This window comes from Rhinoderma darwinii, chromosome 4 (genome assembly GCF_050947455.1).
Source record: "Rhinoderma darwinii isolate aRhiDar2 chromosome 4, aRhiDar2.hap1, whole genome shotgun sequence".
Taxonomy (NCBI): Eukaryota; Metazoa; Chordata; class Amphibia; order Anura; family Rhinodermatidae; genus Rhinoderma; species Rhinoderma darwinii.
The window spans coordinates 69,150,884-69,168,058 of NC_134690.1; the positions used below are offsets into that span (position 1 = coordinate 69,150,884).

At 41.7% G+C, this 17,175-nt stretch overlaps 1 protein-coding gene across 1 annotated transcript in view; it reads right to left on the reverse strand.

The window, feature by feature from the left end:
* Positions 1–17,175, reverse strand: part of STAG1 (STAG1 cohesin complex component) — a 163,686-nt gene that overhangs the window by 1,836 nt on the left and 144,675 nt on the right. Inside the window, exons 18-33 of the mRNA XM_075861179.1 lie at positions 15,577–15,666; positions 14,859–15,062; positions 14,115–14,185; positions 13,765–13,852; positions 13,590–13,670; positions 13,345–13,437; positions 10,782–10,956; positions 10,081–10,220; positions 9,724–9,825; positions 9,429–9,577; positions 9,109–9,237; positions 7,428–7,636; positions 2,192–2,363; positions 1,910–2,020; positions 1,643–1,757; positions 90–170 (exon numbers count right to left, since the gene is read on the reverse strand). Coding sequence (XP_075717294.1) covers positions 90–170; positions 1,643–1,757; positions 1,910–2,020; positions 2,192–2,363; positions 7,428–7,636; positions 9,109–9,237; positions 9,429–9,577; positions 9,724–9,825; positions 10,081–10,220; positions 10,782–10,956; positions 13,345–13,437; positions 13,590–13,670; positions 13,765–13,852; positions 14,115–14,185; positions 14,859–15,062; positions 15,577–15,666 — 2,010 coding nt within the window. The remainder of the gene's footprint in view (positions 1–89; positions 171–1,642; positions 1,758–1,909; positions 2,021–2,191; positions 2,364–7,427; positions 7,637–9,108; positions 9,238–9,428; positions 9,578–9,723; positions 9,826–10,080; positions 10,221–10,781; positions 10,957–13,344; positions 13,438–13,589; positions 13,671–13,764; positions 13,853–14,114; positions 14,186–14,858; positions 15,063–15,576; positions 15,667–17,175) is intronic.

Sequence of the window (17,175 nt, forward strand, 5' to 3'; positions counted from 1 at the left end):
AGGAAAACAGCTGAAAAAGGATCCAATCTGAAGACCAAGCCTGTAAAGTCTATGTAACTACGGTATAAATGAAGTCCACAAATACATACTGAATCATCTTCAATAATGGCTGCAGAATCAAAGAAGTCTGGTCGGAGCTCTGCTCTCTCTCGTCTGTTTCGAGAAGGTGGCTAAAAACAGGGTAAAAAAAGTTATTTCCATGCCGTGGTCCTTAGGACTAAATGTTTATGGGCAAGTAGATTAAATGACACACAAAAACAGTACGCTCAGCAAGTTAAAGCCACAAGAGAACCACAGAAAAGTAGTAGCGCGCATTTATTTTTTCATACAGAGGAATAAAAACAAATACACAACAAACAGAGCAGTGATCTCAAACCTGTGGCTCCCCAGCCGTTGCCCGATCTCAGCAAGTTACAGGTTTTCCCATCTTGGACATTTAGGGAATATCCACAGGATAAATGTCTGATAGATGCGGGTCCCACCTCTGATGCTTGACCCCAGTCCTACCTTTTTTGACGCTGGGCTCCAGCCTCTGAGTTATGAGGCGCCCGGGAGTACAGAAACCACGGTGGCTATGCCATAAATGTCAGAGACGAGAAGGCTATGAACACCTTTGAGGGTATATTTTTTTTTTTTAAATAGATTAGTGTGTTCAGTGTAACTATGTAATTAGTCTTCATTAAAAAAAACTTTTTACTTTTGGAGATACAGCTGTTCTGTATTCTCTATGCAGAGCAGCTGTATCGTATCGTTAATTTTACACTGAATCAGTCCTATGGACCTGACTGGTCCAGTGTCGGTGGGTCCTGCATGTCTGACACGCAGGATCCACCTGTAAACGATCACATCTATGTTCATAACTTAAATGTGATTGATTGACATGCAGGATCCACCTGTAGAGACTCCTAGGACCAGCTGACACCGAACCAGTCAGGTCCACAGGATTTAGCGCTAGAGATAGCGGTTCCTAAAAAAGTTAAACTATTTTTAAATCAATTACAAAGTTACACTAATCACACCGACTAATCTATTTAAAAATAAAAAATAAAAAATGCCTTCAAAAAGGTGTTCCTAGCCTTTAAAGGGTAACTAAATGTTATAGTGACATGTCAGAAATTTTGATTGGTGGAGGACAGAGCACTGAGATCCCCACCAATCGCTAAAACGTAGCAGCTGAACCGCTTCATTTCTGTTCGGCTTTTCTCGGAAAGCCGATGTAGCGGTGTACAGGCTCAATAGAAAGTCTATGGGCCTGTTCACCGCTACATCGGCTTTCTGAAAAAACCCAAACAGAATGTTTGTAAGCAGCTCAGCGCTAACACAAGCACTTCTGCTGCTTTGTTATAATGATCGGTGGGGGTCTCAGTGCTCGGACCCCACCGATCACAACTTATGACATGTCACTATGACACATCAGAAGTTTGTTGAGCGTTTAGTTACGCTTTAATACAATCTTGATTAGAGCAATGAAAGCGATCCCTTAGAAATGTTAGCAGAGTGTGATTGTGGCGGCCAAGGATGGCGCTGCTTACATATAAATGAATTTCTGAGGCATAACGTGTTATGAATAATACCACTAGCATTAAACTTTCCTACTATGATAGTTTTTAGACTGTAGTGCACACATGGACAAGATACTTACCAAATCAATAACCATTGTGTCCTCAAACTCCTCATTCATGTCTTCCAATTGCCCCCTCGAGGACATCATTACATCCTCAAATATGGGCTCTGCATCATCCTCCATTAGACCTCGTCTGAAAAAGGGGGAGGAACGATTACAACAACAAATACTTCCGGTTACTATTTAATGTACTAAATAGTTTATTAATAGATCAAAATGGGATAAAAATATATCTAAAAAACAAAACTAGAATGTGCCGTGCGGAGCTACATGCTAAATACTTACACTCCATGCCGAACACCGCTCCGCACCTTCATGTAACTCATGGATGTTCGGTCTTTTCTATTCAAGTCTTCTAACTTCTGCTGACCCAACCAAGACATCTGCATCTGGGGACTAGGAGGGGAAAAAAAAGTCACAACACTCTCCCTCACCTCTACAGTAACTCCACATAAAGGCGCGTCACCAGGACCACAAACCATATATACAAAACAGTCAACTTAAAATAGGACTACACAAAAAGACAAACCAAAAAAGAAAACAGGACACAAGACACAGCACACGTACTTGTGTAGAAAGTCTGGTTCGGAGCCGTGTTCGGACTCCTGTTCGGGGATTTGATCCGGCATCTGTCGAGGGTTTTCCCGCAGCACAGTGGATGTAAGCTGTGGTGTGGTCAGTGTTCCTGGTGTTTGAATGCTGTCGTTTCTGGTTACCCACGAGCTGTCAATGCTCTCTTCTGTAACAGAGAAATATATACACAAGGTTAAGCTCAAGGTTTCTGCAACTTGAGACAAAAATTAGTGGAGATTAACCCCTTCCCGCAAATAAGCATTACTGTACATCCTTTTTAGCGGTACGTTCCCGCAAATGGGCGGGAGATGTGCGCGCTTCATCTTTAGCGGGCGTTGGCTGTAATATACTGCAACGGCGGCGATCACAGTTCTCTCCGGGCGCCGCTGTTTAACCCCTTATATGCCGCTGTCAATAGTGACAGCAGCATTTAAGTGATTGACAGAGAGGTAGGGAACTCCTTCTGTACCCCGTTGGCCCCCCGCGAAAAATCGCTGGGTGCCGATGGTTGCTATGGCAACCAGGAAGCCAGGTACGGAAGCCTATTAGGTCCTGACCAAGGCAGGACGTAATAGGCTTAACCGTCAGTTGTAAAATGACAGTTACAATACACTGCACTATATAAGTACATACAGAAGTAGTGCAGTGTATTGTACAGGGAATCAGAAGACCAGATCTTCAAGTCCCCTTCCTAGTATGTGTAAAAAAAAAAAAGTGAAAAAGTAAAAAAATGTTTTAGATAAATAAATAAAAGTTTTATGTAATAAAGACAAAAAAAAAATAAAAAAAAATAAAAATCGCCCTGTTTCCCTGATCAAGCCCTTTATAATTAGAAAAAACACACTATACATAATAAGCATCGCCGCGTTCGTATCGGCCTGACCTATAAAAATATATTATTTATCCCGCACGGTGAAAAACGTAAAAAAAAAATAAAAAAAAATAAAAAAACAACGGGCAAATTACCTTTCTGTTCACAGTGTTTCCAAAAAAAATGGAATAAAAAGTGATCGAAGTCGCACGTACCTCAACATGATACCAATAAAAACTACAGTTTGTCACGCAAAAAAACAAGCTCTCACACAGATCAGTCGACAAAAAAATAAAAAAAAGTTATGGCTCTCAGGATATGGTGACACAAACATTATTTTATTTAGAAAAGTGTGTTTTTATTGTGTAAAAGTAAAACATAAAAACTTTATAAATTTGGTCTCGCAGAATAAAGTAAACATGTTGTTTATACTGCACAGAGAACGCCGTTAGAAATGTATAAAAAACATGTACAAAAATATGATAATTTCTGTATTTTGGTCTCCTCCCCTCCCAAAAATTTGAATAAAGACTGATCAAATAAAAAATCACATTTACCCCAAAATGACACTAATAAAAACTACAGCTCGTCCCATGAAAATCAAGCGCTCACACAGCTCAACAGAAAAATAAAAAAAGTTATGACTCTTGGAACGCAATAATGCAAAACAACGACCCAGACTAATTTATATGTGCAGCAGTTCTTCACCTAAAACCCCACGTCATCATTTTCAGCCCGCACTGGTAGACCCTGTAAATGCAGCGGAAACTATGACATTTTGGGGTCTGTGCTACATATGGGGTTAGTGAAGGAGTGAAAGATTAGGCAATACTGGAGTGCGGATATTTTGTACAATACCACGGACATATACCCTGATGTACTCCGCCCAGCTTACATATACCCTGTGTACCCGCACATATTACATATACCCTGATGTACTCCGCCCAGCTCACATATACCCTGATGTACTCCGCAGTTTACATATACCCTGATGTACTCCGCACAGCTTACATATACCCTGATGTACTCCGCACAGTTTACATATATCCTGATGTACTCCGCACAGCTTACATATACCCTGATGTACTCCGCCCAGCTTACATATACCCTGATGTACTCCGCGCATCTTACATATACCCTGATGTACTCCGCCCAGCTCACATATACCCTGATGTACTCCGCCCAGCTTACATATACCCTGATGTACTCCGCCCAGCTCACATATACCCTGATGTACTCCGCCCAGCTTACATATACCCTGATGTACTCCACAAAGCTTACATATATCCTGATGTACTCCACAAAGCTTACATATACCCTGATGTACTCCACACAGTTTACATATATCCTGATGTACTCCGCCCAGCTCACATATACCCTGATGAACTCCGCACAGCTTACATATACCCTGATGTACTCCGCCCAGCTCACATATACCCTGATGTACTCCGCACAGCTCACATATACCCTGATGTACTCCACACAGCTTACATATACCCTGATGTACTCCACACAGTTTACATATACCCTGATGTACTCCGCACAGCTTACATATACCCTGATGTACTCCACACAGTTTACATATATCCTGATGTACTCCGCCCAGCTCACATATACCCTGATGTACTCCGCCCAGCTCACATATATCCTGATGTACTCCGCACAGCTTACATATACCCTGATGTACTCCGCCCAGCTCACATATACCCTGATGTACTCCGCCCAGCTTAAATATACCGATATACTCCGCACAGCTCACATATACCCTGATGTACTCCGCCCAGCTCACATATAGCCTGATGTACTCCGCACAGCTCACATATACCCTGATGTACTCCACACAGCTTACATATACCCTGATGTACTCCGCCCAGTTTACATATACCCTGATGTACTCCGCCCAGTTTACATATACCCTGATGTACTCCGCCCAGCTTACATATAACCTGATGTACTCCGCCCAGCTTACATATACCCTGATGTATTCCGCCCAGTTTACATATACCCTGATGCACTCCGCCCAGCTTACATATACCCTGATGTACTCCGCCCAGATTACATATACCCTGATGCACTCCGCCCAGTTTACATATAACCCGATGCACTCCGCCCAGTTTACATATACCCCGAAGCACTCCGCCCAGTTTACATATACCCTGATGAACTCCGCCCAGTTTACATATACCCCGATGCACTCCGCCCAGTTTACATATACCCCGAAGCACTCCGCCCAGTTTACATATACCCTGATGTACTCCGCACAGTTTACATATACCCTGATGTACTCCGCACAGTTTACATATGCCTTTGCATTATAAACTGAAACACCAGTAAAACACGAAATAAAACTACTACCGAGCAAAATCTGCGCTCCAAAAGCCAAATGGCGCTCCTTCTGGGCCTGGCAGTGTGCCCAAACAGCAGTTTACGACCACATATGGGGTATTACTGTACTTTGGAGAACTGCTTAATTTATGGGGGGTCTCTCCCCACTGTTACAAGCTGGGCCCAACGCATTGGGCACTGAAATAGCGTATCTGTGGAAAATGGCAATTTTTAATCTGCAACATCTACTGTGCACTAATTTCTGCAAAATCTTTGGGGTCAAAATGCTCACTACACTTCTAGATGAACTCCTTGAGGGTTGTAGTTTCCTAAATGAAGTCACTTCTCGGGGTTTTCACTGTACTGGTACCTCAGAACAATGCAACATGGCGCCAAAAACAAATTTTGTAAAATCTCCACACCAAAAACGAAATTGCGCTTTTTTAGACCCTTGCCATGTGTCCAAATAGCCGTTTACCACTACATATGGGGTGTATCCCTACTCAGGAGAAATTGTGTAACACATTTTGGGGGGGTCTCTTCTCCTGTATTCCTTGTGGAAATGAAAAATGAGCTTAATCTACATGTTTTTGGGAAAAATATATTTTTTCATTTTCACGGCCCAAATCTAATAAAATTGATAAAAACACCCGAGGAATCAAAACCTCAAATTTAATTCTTTGAGGGGTATAGTCTCCAAAATGGGATCACACCTGGGGAATTTCTACTGTACTGGTAACTTCAGGGGCTCTGCAAATGCGACATGGCCCCCAGAAACCAATTCAGTAAAATCAGAGCTGCAAAATCCAAATGGTGCTCCGTCTCTTCTGAGCGCTGCCGTGGGTCCGAACAGCAGTTTATTACCACATATGGGGTATTGCCGCAATCGGGAGAAGTAGCTATTTAAATGTTGGGGTGCTTTTTCTCCTTTAGGCCTTATAAATATTAGAAAATTCTATGTTTTTTCAGAAAAAAAGTAGCTTCATTTTCACAGACTAATTCGCAGACTAATAAATTTAGCAAAAAACCTGTAGGGTCAAAATGCTAACTATACCCCTAGATAAGTTCCTTTAGAGGTGTAGTTTAAAAAAAAAAAAATGGGGTCACTTTTGGGGGGTTTCCACTGTTTTGGCACCACAAGACCACTCCAAACCTGACATGGTGCCTAAAATATATTCTAATAAAAAGGAGGCTTCAAAATCCTCTAGGTGCTCCTTTGCTTTGGAGGCCGGTGCTTCAGTCCATTAGCACACTAGGGCCACATGTGGGATTTTTCTAAAAACTGCCGAATCTGGGCAATAAATATTGTATTTCTCGGGTAAAACCTTCTGTTACAGAAAAAAAAATGTATTACAAATGAATTTTGGCAAAAAAAAAAAAATGGTGTAAATTTCACCTCTACTCTGTCAATTCCTGTAAAACGCCTAAGGCCTCATGCCCACTTCAGTTTTTTTCATCAGGGTGCTATCCGTTTTTTCAAGGGATAGCACCCCAACACATTCATTTCAATGGGGCCATGCACACTTCCGTTGTCTTTACTGAACCGTGCGGCCGTTCAGTCAAAAGTAGTGCAGGTCCTACTCCTGTCCGTTTTTGACGGAATATTCTCGGCCTTTTCATTGAATTTGGCCCGTGAAACAACGGACTGCACACGGAAGCCATCCGTGTGCGGCCCGTACTCGACGGAACCGTCATTAGCGGCCGTACAACGGAAGTGTGCATGAGGCCTAAAGGGTTAAAACACCTTCTGAATGCTGTTTTGAATACTTTGAGGGGTGCATTTTTCAAAATGGGGTGTTTTATGGGGGTTTCTAATATATAGGGCCCTCAAAGCCTCTTCAAAACTGAACTCATGCCTGAAAAAAATAGCCTTTTGAAATTTTCTTAAAAATGGGAGAAATTGCTGCTAAAGTTCTAAGGATTGTAACGTCCTAGAAAAATAAAAGGATGTTCAAAAAACGATGCAAACAAAGTAGACATATGGGGGATGTTAACTAGTAACTATTTTGTGTGGTATAACTGCCTGTCTTACAGGCAGATACATTTAAAATGATTATCCTGCTTCATGGACAGATGACGCTGAGCAATGCTTACCTTCCACTCCTCTCTTCTTGTGCATGGGAGGCCGTCCTTTCTTGCTTCTTACAGACGAGCCCTTACTGTTACTGCCGCCACTGTTCACAGACAAGCGGTCCTCATCCCCGCCTGTTACCAGCGAGTTCCTGTAGGAGATCAGAGGCAGCCAAACATCTTCTCTTCTCTCCATCATTTGATCGGTCAGAAATTTCTCCAGATACGAATGTCTGAGCAGGGGACAGAAATTGTCGAAAATTTAGTCTTTTAGGGAATTGGAAACAAAAGGTCCTATTAGGAAATAGGACATAAAAAAGGAACCAAAGTGGAGAATGTGCAGGATACAATAATATGTCATCTACAACCACAAGAACAAGACGGCTTATTGTGTACCGAAATGGCCTCCTTCGTAAGCGGTCAAATTATGTAGCAAAACACGGTTCAACAGAAGGTGCATAAACAGCAGGGACGTCGGCTCCTTAATAATGAGCAAGTGGCCAAATTAGGCTGGCTGTAGATTAGGGCATCTGGTCAGGACTGCAGGACATGTGGCATATTACACCCACAGACAATGTTATGGTTCGAAAAATTCAGCATAGGGGCATGTATAGAGATTTTCCAGCACCCATGTGCAACTTAATGTTCCGCAAATGGATTGCCCCGTTTAAAAAATAACCCCCAAAAAAACAAAACACATTTTCACATAACCTATTGGGGAATTTGGAGTGAATAGGGGGATGGGTACGGTTCAGGATCCTCATCTCTTGGTCAGAGTGAAGGACAGTTACAAAGAGCCATCTCTCTCTGTCCCTGTCCTGTATTACACATGCAGCGCATCAACATGAATGGTCAGCCCGCAATCCTTAATTTACCCTGTGGTGGCGCTGCAGGGGAAATGTAAAAATTATTGCCAGGTTTCCCCCACAGATTACATATGATTGCTGGGGGACACTTTGATCAGCTTATTGTCAGGACACCCTTCTAACAAGTATGGTTTGTACAAAGCAGAGAACCCCTTTAAGGCGGTATTCACACGCACAGAATTTATCTATGTATTTCACCACTTTTTGCCTTTTTCCTTTCTCTTGTTGTGCTGAATACATATGGCCAGATATTAGTTAAAAACCTATTGTAAAATATTTAAAAAATAAGTCTACACACGCAACATTTTAGTTTGTGGCATTTTTAGGATCAGTGGCATTTTTTTTAATCAAAATGTAGATGGCTTAAAGTATTGTATTTTTTTTTTAATACAAAAGCAACGAGAACGAAAATGTCAGTTTAAAAGTAATTATTACGTCAATTTTTTTTAACAAAAAAAACAACAACCTGTGTGAAGATGGCCTCCCGAAAACCACCACTGTCCATATTCAGGAATATAAACGTCATAGAAAGTCTAAAAACAGGAGCAGCAACAAGCAGCGGCTCTGGTTCAAATGGACTTGAGCCGCTTATGTGCTAAGGGTACAGGCATTCATTCCAATGGCCGCCATATTAGACTATTTTTCCGCCGGGGAAAGCTGCTGCCAGCTCAACATTTCTGCAGCCACTGCAGGGGAAATGTAAGGGGTGGTCTGTGGTGACAGGTCTTATGGTTAGTGTTATTCAGACATATGTAAGTTCTGGTGACTGCCCTCAGTTTACGTTGAGAAAAAGGGTAGACGCTTAATGAGATCAAAAATACACGCAATGTCACACTTACACTGTCTTCTTGTCCTGCCGTAACAGCTTTGAAGAAAATTCACTCAATACTTCCAGGAAGGACAAATTTAGTGGTGGGTACTCGAGGCCCTTAGGATTTTGGTATTTGAAGGCAAACTCTATGCCATCTCTGCATTCAGGTAGATAAAAAGAAGTGTAAAAAAGCTAATTAATTATTCATTTAAAAAAAATAATACACAAAAATATCTATTTTTTAATCTAGGACTATAAGAAGACTGGACGGAGTAGTATGGTCATTTATATACAACTTTATATCTCAGACAGTCTGCTTAAAATTTATTTTCTATATCAGTCACTTACTTGTGTAATGTCGCCACAGCTTCCCTGGTCTTTACCTGATCCAGACCGAATGTGAGTGCAAACCTGCGAGCCAACTCTTTAATGCCACTGACATGCGACGATGTCCTGTCCAGATTGGGGCCTTGCTCCTGGATCAGCTCATTGAACAGCTAGGAATAAAGTGATTGGCTTGAAGTGTACATAGAAATAACGTCTACGCAGTAAAGTTCTACAATTGAAGAATACAATAGATCTGATAAGTGGTCCAAAATCCCCAGGGCTGACCAATCAAAGCGATGAATGCCACGATTCTTACCTGCTGCAAACTAAGGATCAGGGTCTTGGCACACTGGATCTTGTCCATCTGCCTTGTTTTACTTAGTGTTTCTTTAATGATGTCACCATAATCGTTGTAATACTACACAAAAGAAAAAAAAAAGGAGCATTCAAAGTAATCTTAAAGAGTTCTTAACCTTCTTAATGTATGGACTCCATCCTATTGTGTTCTGCTCTTGCACATGTATACAATAAGAAACATTAAAAAAACACCCATAGGATCGCTATGTTAAGATCAACAACCCCCCACTCAAAAGTAGTTTGTAGCGGCCTTTGAATTTACAGCTACCTTTAGAATGACTATTAATTGACAATGCATAAACGGTGACATTATTACCTTCATGTAGTGCTTGAAGATGTCGGCTGCTGCGTGCATGTCTACGATGTCATAGATGATGAGTTTACAAAATGCAGCCAGCAGATTTCTTCTCTTGTGCAAAGCCTCAATTTTGTTGGCTTCATCCTCCTCGTCTCCCTCTACAGGTGATAAAACATCACACCGTTAAATTCTCCAAATAAGCAAAATGTGATATCTAGTATGTAATGCTCGGTTGACACTAGTCAAGGCTACCATTTCTGATGGAATCCTGACATAACAAAAAGGAAAAAAAATCCTAATATACTTGCCTTAAAAAAAACAACAAGCTGTTTCAAAGCAATTTGTGGGTTTGGAAAAGTCAATCGGAATGTTAAAGTTCAGAAGAGCGTTATCATAGTATTATTTCTTTATGTTCCCTAAGCTGATAAAGGGGAAACGGGCTGGGGTTGTCGACAAGCATGATCCTAATTTCATACAGGTGGTAACTCACTCATTAAAAGGCCTGGAGTCTTCCATTTATGACCCCACTCAAACAGTTAAGGGATTAAAAATGGTTTTAAAAATGAGGGGCCCGGGGGCTAAACATGTTTAAATGAGTGGTCTATTCGAGCAGTATAGTATATGGACCAGGATTGTACAGTTTGGACAACCAATTTAAAGAGATTTTCAATAGTGAGGGATTGGGGCAGAAACAAAACTGAAAACAAGACCCTCATTACCCATGCTCTGGTTCTCATCATCTTGATCAATGAACACATGATCCATGACAAACGTAAGAAGTTCAGACTGCAGTCCTAGGTCTGGATTAAAGACCAGCAGGAGAAGATTGTCCCTGCCACCTGTTGTCAACTGATGGCTGAAGATCATTAGAAGGTCACAGAGCAGCATGAATGCCTGGAGGATAAAGAGGAACACATTAAAATCAGATCACAATATATGGGTTAAGTACAAGGTTGCAAATGCCACCCAATATCAAAGACAACAAAAACCACAACAGCTTATATTGCTCTTATGTAGTATCCCTGGTCTGGCTCAACAGTGCCACCTGTACCCATCAGCCATAACATTAAAAACATCTGACCCTTCCAGGCATGGACTCCACAAGACCTCTAATCTGGAACCAAGACGTTAGCAGCAGATCAGTCCTGTAAATTGCAAGGTGCGACCTCAGTAGAATGGACTGGTTTTTCCAGCACATCCCACAGATGCTCAATCGGATTCAAATCTGGGGAATTTGGAGGAAGTTGATGTGTCTGCGACATTTCTATGACAGGAAACTGGCATAAACGGCCCAAAAGTCTCGGAAATCGCGACTTATGGGCCGGGCCATTCCCACTGCTCTCACCACTTTCCCAAAAGTGGGTGGAACTTAACATAAGGGCGTGGCCACTCAGAGCCTGATGCATTTACGAAAGCAACTGGCGTAAATTATAGCGGAAATCTAGGCTAGCTCCTGGCTGGTGTAGATTTCATTCAGTGGCGCAGACAGTCAAAGATGCAACAAATTTATTAAGACTGGCGCAGTCCTAAAACATCTCCCCAAAGTCCCATTCCTCATACAATTCCTGTGTGACAGGGTGCATTATCCTGCTGAAAGAGGTCACTGCCATTATTGAATACAGGGGTGTAATTGGTCAGCAACAATATTTAGGTAGGTGGTACCTGTCAAAGTAACATCTACATGAATGCCAGGGCCCAAGGTTTCCCAGCAGACATTGCCAAGAGCATCACACTGCCTCCATTGTAGCCACTTTCAGCGTAGGACAGGGAGAACACGGGCACCCTGACCAGTCTGCAGCCATGCAGAACAAAACACAGCCAACTGTGAAGCGCTGTGTGTTCCGACACCTTTCTATCAAAGCTAGCAGTAACTTTTTCAGCAACTTGTGCTCCAAAAATTCTTCTATGGGATCGGACCGGACAGGCTAGCCTTTGTTCCCCACGCACATCGATGAGGCTTGGGCGCACATGACCATGTCACGGGTCCACAGATGTCCTTCTATGGCCCACTTTTGGCAGCTCTAACCACTATACACCGGGAGCACCCCACAAGACCTGTCATATTGACATACTCAAAGTCATTTAGCCAGCATAACTTGGCCTCTTTAAAGTCGCTCAGATCCATACTATTGCTAATTTTTCACGCTTCCAACAGATCAATTTTAAGAACGGACTGTTCACTTGCCGCCTAATATAACCCATGACAGGCGCCATTGTAACCAGATAATCGACGTTATTCATGTCACATGTCAGTAGCTTTAATGTCATGTCTGATTGACGTTCATGCGGATACTGTGGTTGATAGAAATCTGTAATGGTTACAATTCTAAGCATCTAAATAAACACACTTTGCTCCTAAACATTTGAAGAAAAACATTTTAGCTACAGCCATGTAAGCCAAACAAAAAACTATAGCAAGTTTTATGTAAGGTCCTGTTCACACAGAGTTTTTTTACAGGCAGAAAATTCTGGCTGGAAAATATCAGCTCTTTTTTTTTTTGTGTGTGATTTTTGATGCAGTATTTTGCTGCGTTTTATTGAGGCTTTTTTTCCCCCTATTTCTTCCACAGAGGGAATAACCGCAAGAGTTTTTGCCGAAAAACGTGTTTATTTCCGTCTTCCATTGATTTTATTCAATGGGGTTTTTGAGTCGGAAACCGCCTCAAGATAGGGCATGTCGCTTCTTTTTCCCGCGAGCTTTTTTTTTTTGCTCCCATTGAAATCAATTGGAGGCAATTTCGGCCGTTTTTTCCGCGGTTTCCACAGCAAAAAGACTCTGGCGTTTACTTCTTAATAGTTACCAGCGCTTGACACTATGTGTTCACTTTGTTATATGGGTCAATATGATTGCAACGATACCATATGTGTGTACAATTTTTATTTTTTGTTTAACACCTATAAAAAATCAAATCAAATTTTGTGGGATTTTTTTTTAAATAAAAGTTATTGAACTGTAATTATTTGTCCCCCTAAAGGACTTTACAATGTGATCTGCTGATCGCTTTCATAATGTTTCAGTATACCAAAGCATTGCTGCCCTATAGGAATATAGCCATGTTATGCCCCCGACAGCCATTGCAACACATTCCCTCCCCCCCCCACCACAGCATTGAGGTGGGGGGTGTATTGGAATTGCTCGACTCCGGGATCTTACCTGTGACTGCTGCTGCATAGTAACAGCACGGTCACAGGTATCTTCAGACAGTAATCAGTATTTTATTTTTTATTTACATTTATAGGGTCTCTGCATCATTCTCAAGGCTGCTTTCAATGACTACTTACCTGTTCTTTCACCGATGTGTTAACATTGGAAAGGCACTGCTGACAGATAGCTAAGAAGGACTTAATAGTTTTTCTCAACATCAACATATCTTCCTGTAAAGAAACAGAAGACGCCCATCATGCTAGAACCAGAAATCTATTGACTACAGTTACATTAGAAAATATCCTCAAAATCTACAAGCAGTCACCAAAACAAAACATGGAGGGACGGCAATGGAGCATTAGATTGTATACAGGTCACTTACTTTGGAAGGGTTGCCCTCTGTGATTTTCACCAGCTGCCACAGAATGGAGTAGTGCGCGCACTGAAGAGCCTGGACTCCTATCTGGACACACAACCATAGTGAATACATCAAATAATGGCCATGTAACCCTAGAATAATTTACTACAACATTGTAGAGCGGATGCCAGATGCTCACCTGCTCAATCATGCCCTCATGTTCAATGCCCGTCCTCAACAGCCGGTAACAGTATCCAAACAAATCCCATTTTGTCAAATCATGAGCACTGCAAATGCAAAACAAATGGTTCACATTTAATTACTTTACACCAGTAGCAAAGCAGCTCTTCCGTATGGGTGGCGGTGACTGGGTATTCAAGTGAACAGTTCAGAGACGCAGTACCTACAGCGCTGCGCCTGCGTAATCAAATGAAGTGGACATGGAGCTCTCTCGAGTAGCCTGGACCCTTCATTCTGTGATGGGGGGGGGGGGGGTTTATAACACTACAATATCATTAACTGTATGTGAGAAAATAAAAGTGCACTAACTTGTGAAAACACGTTAACCGCTTTAACGAAGCCAGGACATTGTATATATCATCCTCGTCAGCTTCATCAACCTAGTAGGAAGCATGCACAGCAAAGGGTTAGTTTTGAGACATACCATTTTGGAGATTAATTTCTCTGTAAATATTTAAATTTTTCATACGACTCCAGTGTCAATTTTAAAAATATAAATACTTGCACTACATCAAATTCATAGATTTCTCTAGGTGCATGGAGCAGGACTTGACGCGTGATTTGGTCTGCTATTGGCAATGCTTACAAAGCACTGATTCAGGCAGATCACTCCATCAGAAACGCAAATTGGAGGAATCAAGACTTGTAAAATTGCCAGAAGCAGACATGCTAAACTTACTGTATCATAGTGAGAAAAGTGAGTAACTCCACTCCGCATTCAGATCGGAGTATACAAATGCCAGGGATAATACAAAGTAGACACTAAAATACGCTGTAACATGGAAACAGACAAACCACTGGACTTCAAACAGTCTGAAAACAAAAGTTTAGTAGATCAGACTTCCTAAACGTACTCAAATATTGAAGTGATCGCATAGTATCAAGAGTTTGAGATAAGGGTCCTGGTAAACTTGTTCAGTGGAGTTGCACTTGAAATGTCAGAAGACGTTATCAGAGAGGGGTCCATGAGCGGAGAAATCACTGGGACGGTTCTGCCATTTCAGCTGCACTCATGAAAATAACCCCTTGTATCTCATGAAGCTGAACACTTACTTCTTGCAATAAATCCTCCACAGAATGCGAGAATCTATCAACCAGCTCATCGATCAGCTGACTGTGGGAGATATCCACCCTGTTCTGGATTGTGTACTCCTCGCTGCATAGGATGCTATATGTTTTACTACAGGCTTCCAACACGTCCGACTCCGTATGTTTCTCCACAACAAACTTGATTTGTTTTAGTAAACTATCCAGGTGCTTCAGACACGGGAGAAAAAGAGAAAAAAACGATTTAGAATTTAGAGACACATCCAGTATGAAGCCGAAGAGAAATAAAAAACACAATACAAATGTTAATATTGTCAGACTAGACGACTAATTCCACCAAACTGTAAACGGGGAGGGGGGTACAAAATGCACTAAGGGCCTGTTCACATCACCGTTCGCTTTCCGTTCCGGGGCTCCGTCGGAGGTTTCCGTCCGGTGAACCTCGCAACGGAAAGTGAAACCACAGCTTCCGTTTCAGTCACCATTGATATCAATGGTGAGGGAAACATTGCTAATGGTTTCCGTTCGTCACCATTCCAGCAGGTTTCCTTTTTAACGACGGACTCAATAGCGGAGTCGACTATTGACTGGAAAGCGAACGGTGATGCGAACAGGCCCTAAGAAATTTCTGGTATAACTATTTGAGCTCCAGTAGATAGAAGATATGGGGCTACTATGTTTAATATTAACTTGATGTCCCCACATAAAGATAATGCGGACGTACCTTCTCCATTCGCCCAGTGCTGTAAAGCTCTAGATCAAAAAACTGAGGGATTTGTAAAAGATTTGCCACTTTCTCCGCATCAGCGGAATACTACAGGAAACAAAATAGAAAACATTACAAATGCATAGTTAACTTACACAAAATGTAAATGCCTGTAGAAATATAATAAAATGTCTAAGTTTAAACTGATTTTTTTACTGCTTTAACCCCTTGGCGACATGTGAAGTAACTGTACGTGATAGCCGCCAAAGGGGAGTATGAGGTAAGCTCATGGGCTGAACCTGCTCCATACTCAGCGGACACCTCACAGAAATGGCCAGGATCAGAGAACTCCGATCCCAGTCGTTTAACCACTTAAAGGGCGGCGATCCTTGGCATAGGGCGCTGATGGGGGCCAAATGAAGGCCTCCATGTCTGCCATCTTTGTGCTTCTATTAAGCTGTGCCAAAAACACAATATACTGCAATATATAAGTATTTAAAACCACAGAAAAGACCATACTCACAGATTAGGTGGTGGGTAAAAAAACCCGTTCCAAACCGGACGCAACCAGGTCAGAGAATGCTGTTGAAGGGAAGTGCCCAGGTGTGTTTAAATAATGATAGCCACTCCCACTTACCTTGAGGGGAGTGGTGTGTTGGGCATGGAAGTAAATTTGTAATAATAATAAATAAATAATAAAGTACTGTGTATAGTGCACATGTGAGGTATAGGGGACATGACTAAGTGTAGTGTGTAGAAATCAGGGCTGTGAGTGAAACAAAAAAGTGAGTGTAGAGTGTAAAACATGGAGGCATAGTGTTTGGATAGTGAGGCACAGCATATATCGCCGAATAGCAGCCTATTTATAACGCCCATACTGTAAGAGCGGACTGCCCTGCATGCAGTGCCAAACATCCGCACACCAGGCTATCCCAGCATCATAAGACCCGGGCGCGTCCTGAAAAAAAGTATGTACAATGTAAGTAACCATGAAAAAACATGGTGTATTAGTTGTTGTTTTGGCCAAAAAAACGCAAGCTCGCAATCCACGTCACGGATCCCCACACTTGCGAGTCCCTACCTAGAACTTTTCGTTCCAAAATCTAAGATATGCAAAAAAATGGGACATAGAATGTAATTAAAACCACAGAAAAGGCCATACTCACAGATTAGGTGGTGGGTAAAAAAAAAAAAAAAAAAGGTTTTTTTTTTTACCCACCACCTAATCTGTGAGTATGGCCTTTTCTGTGGTTTTAATTACATTCTATGTCCCATTTTTTTGCATATAATATATAAGTATTGCAGTATTTTGTGCAAGCGATCAACAATCGCTTGTTCAAGTCAACCCATTTCTCGGTTTTAACCTAAAGTGATATAAATTCTAAAAAAACAGTTATGGCTTTTGTAAGGCGGGAAGGAAAAATGAAAACAAAATATGGCTGTGGTGCCTATGGATAAAAGGGAATGTCAAACAAGAAAGACTTCTGTGGTGCGCAATTACTGTCCTAAAGGGATTGTGTCATGAAGAAATGTATAGCTGGCCTCCGCTTTCTGAAGCTGGACCCGCGGCATTCAGTGGATAGAAATGGTGCCAACTTTAATAACAAAACTCGAACA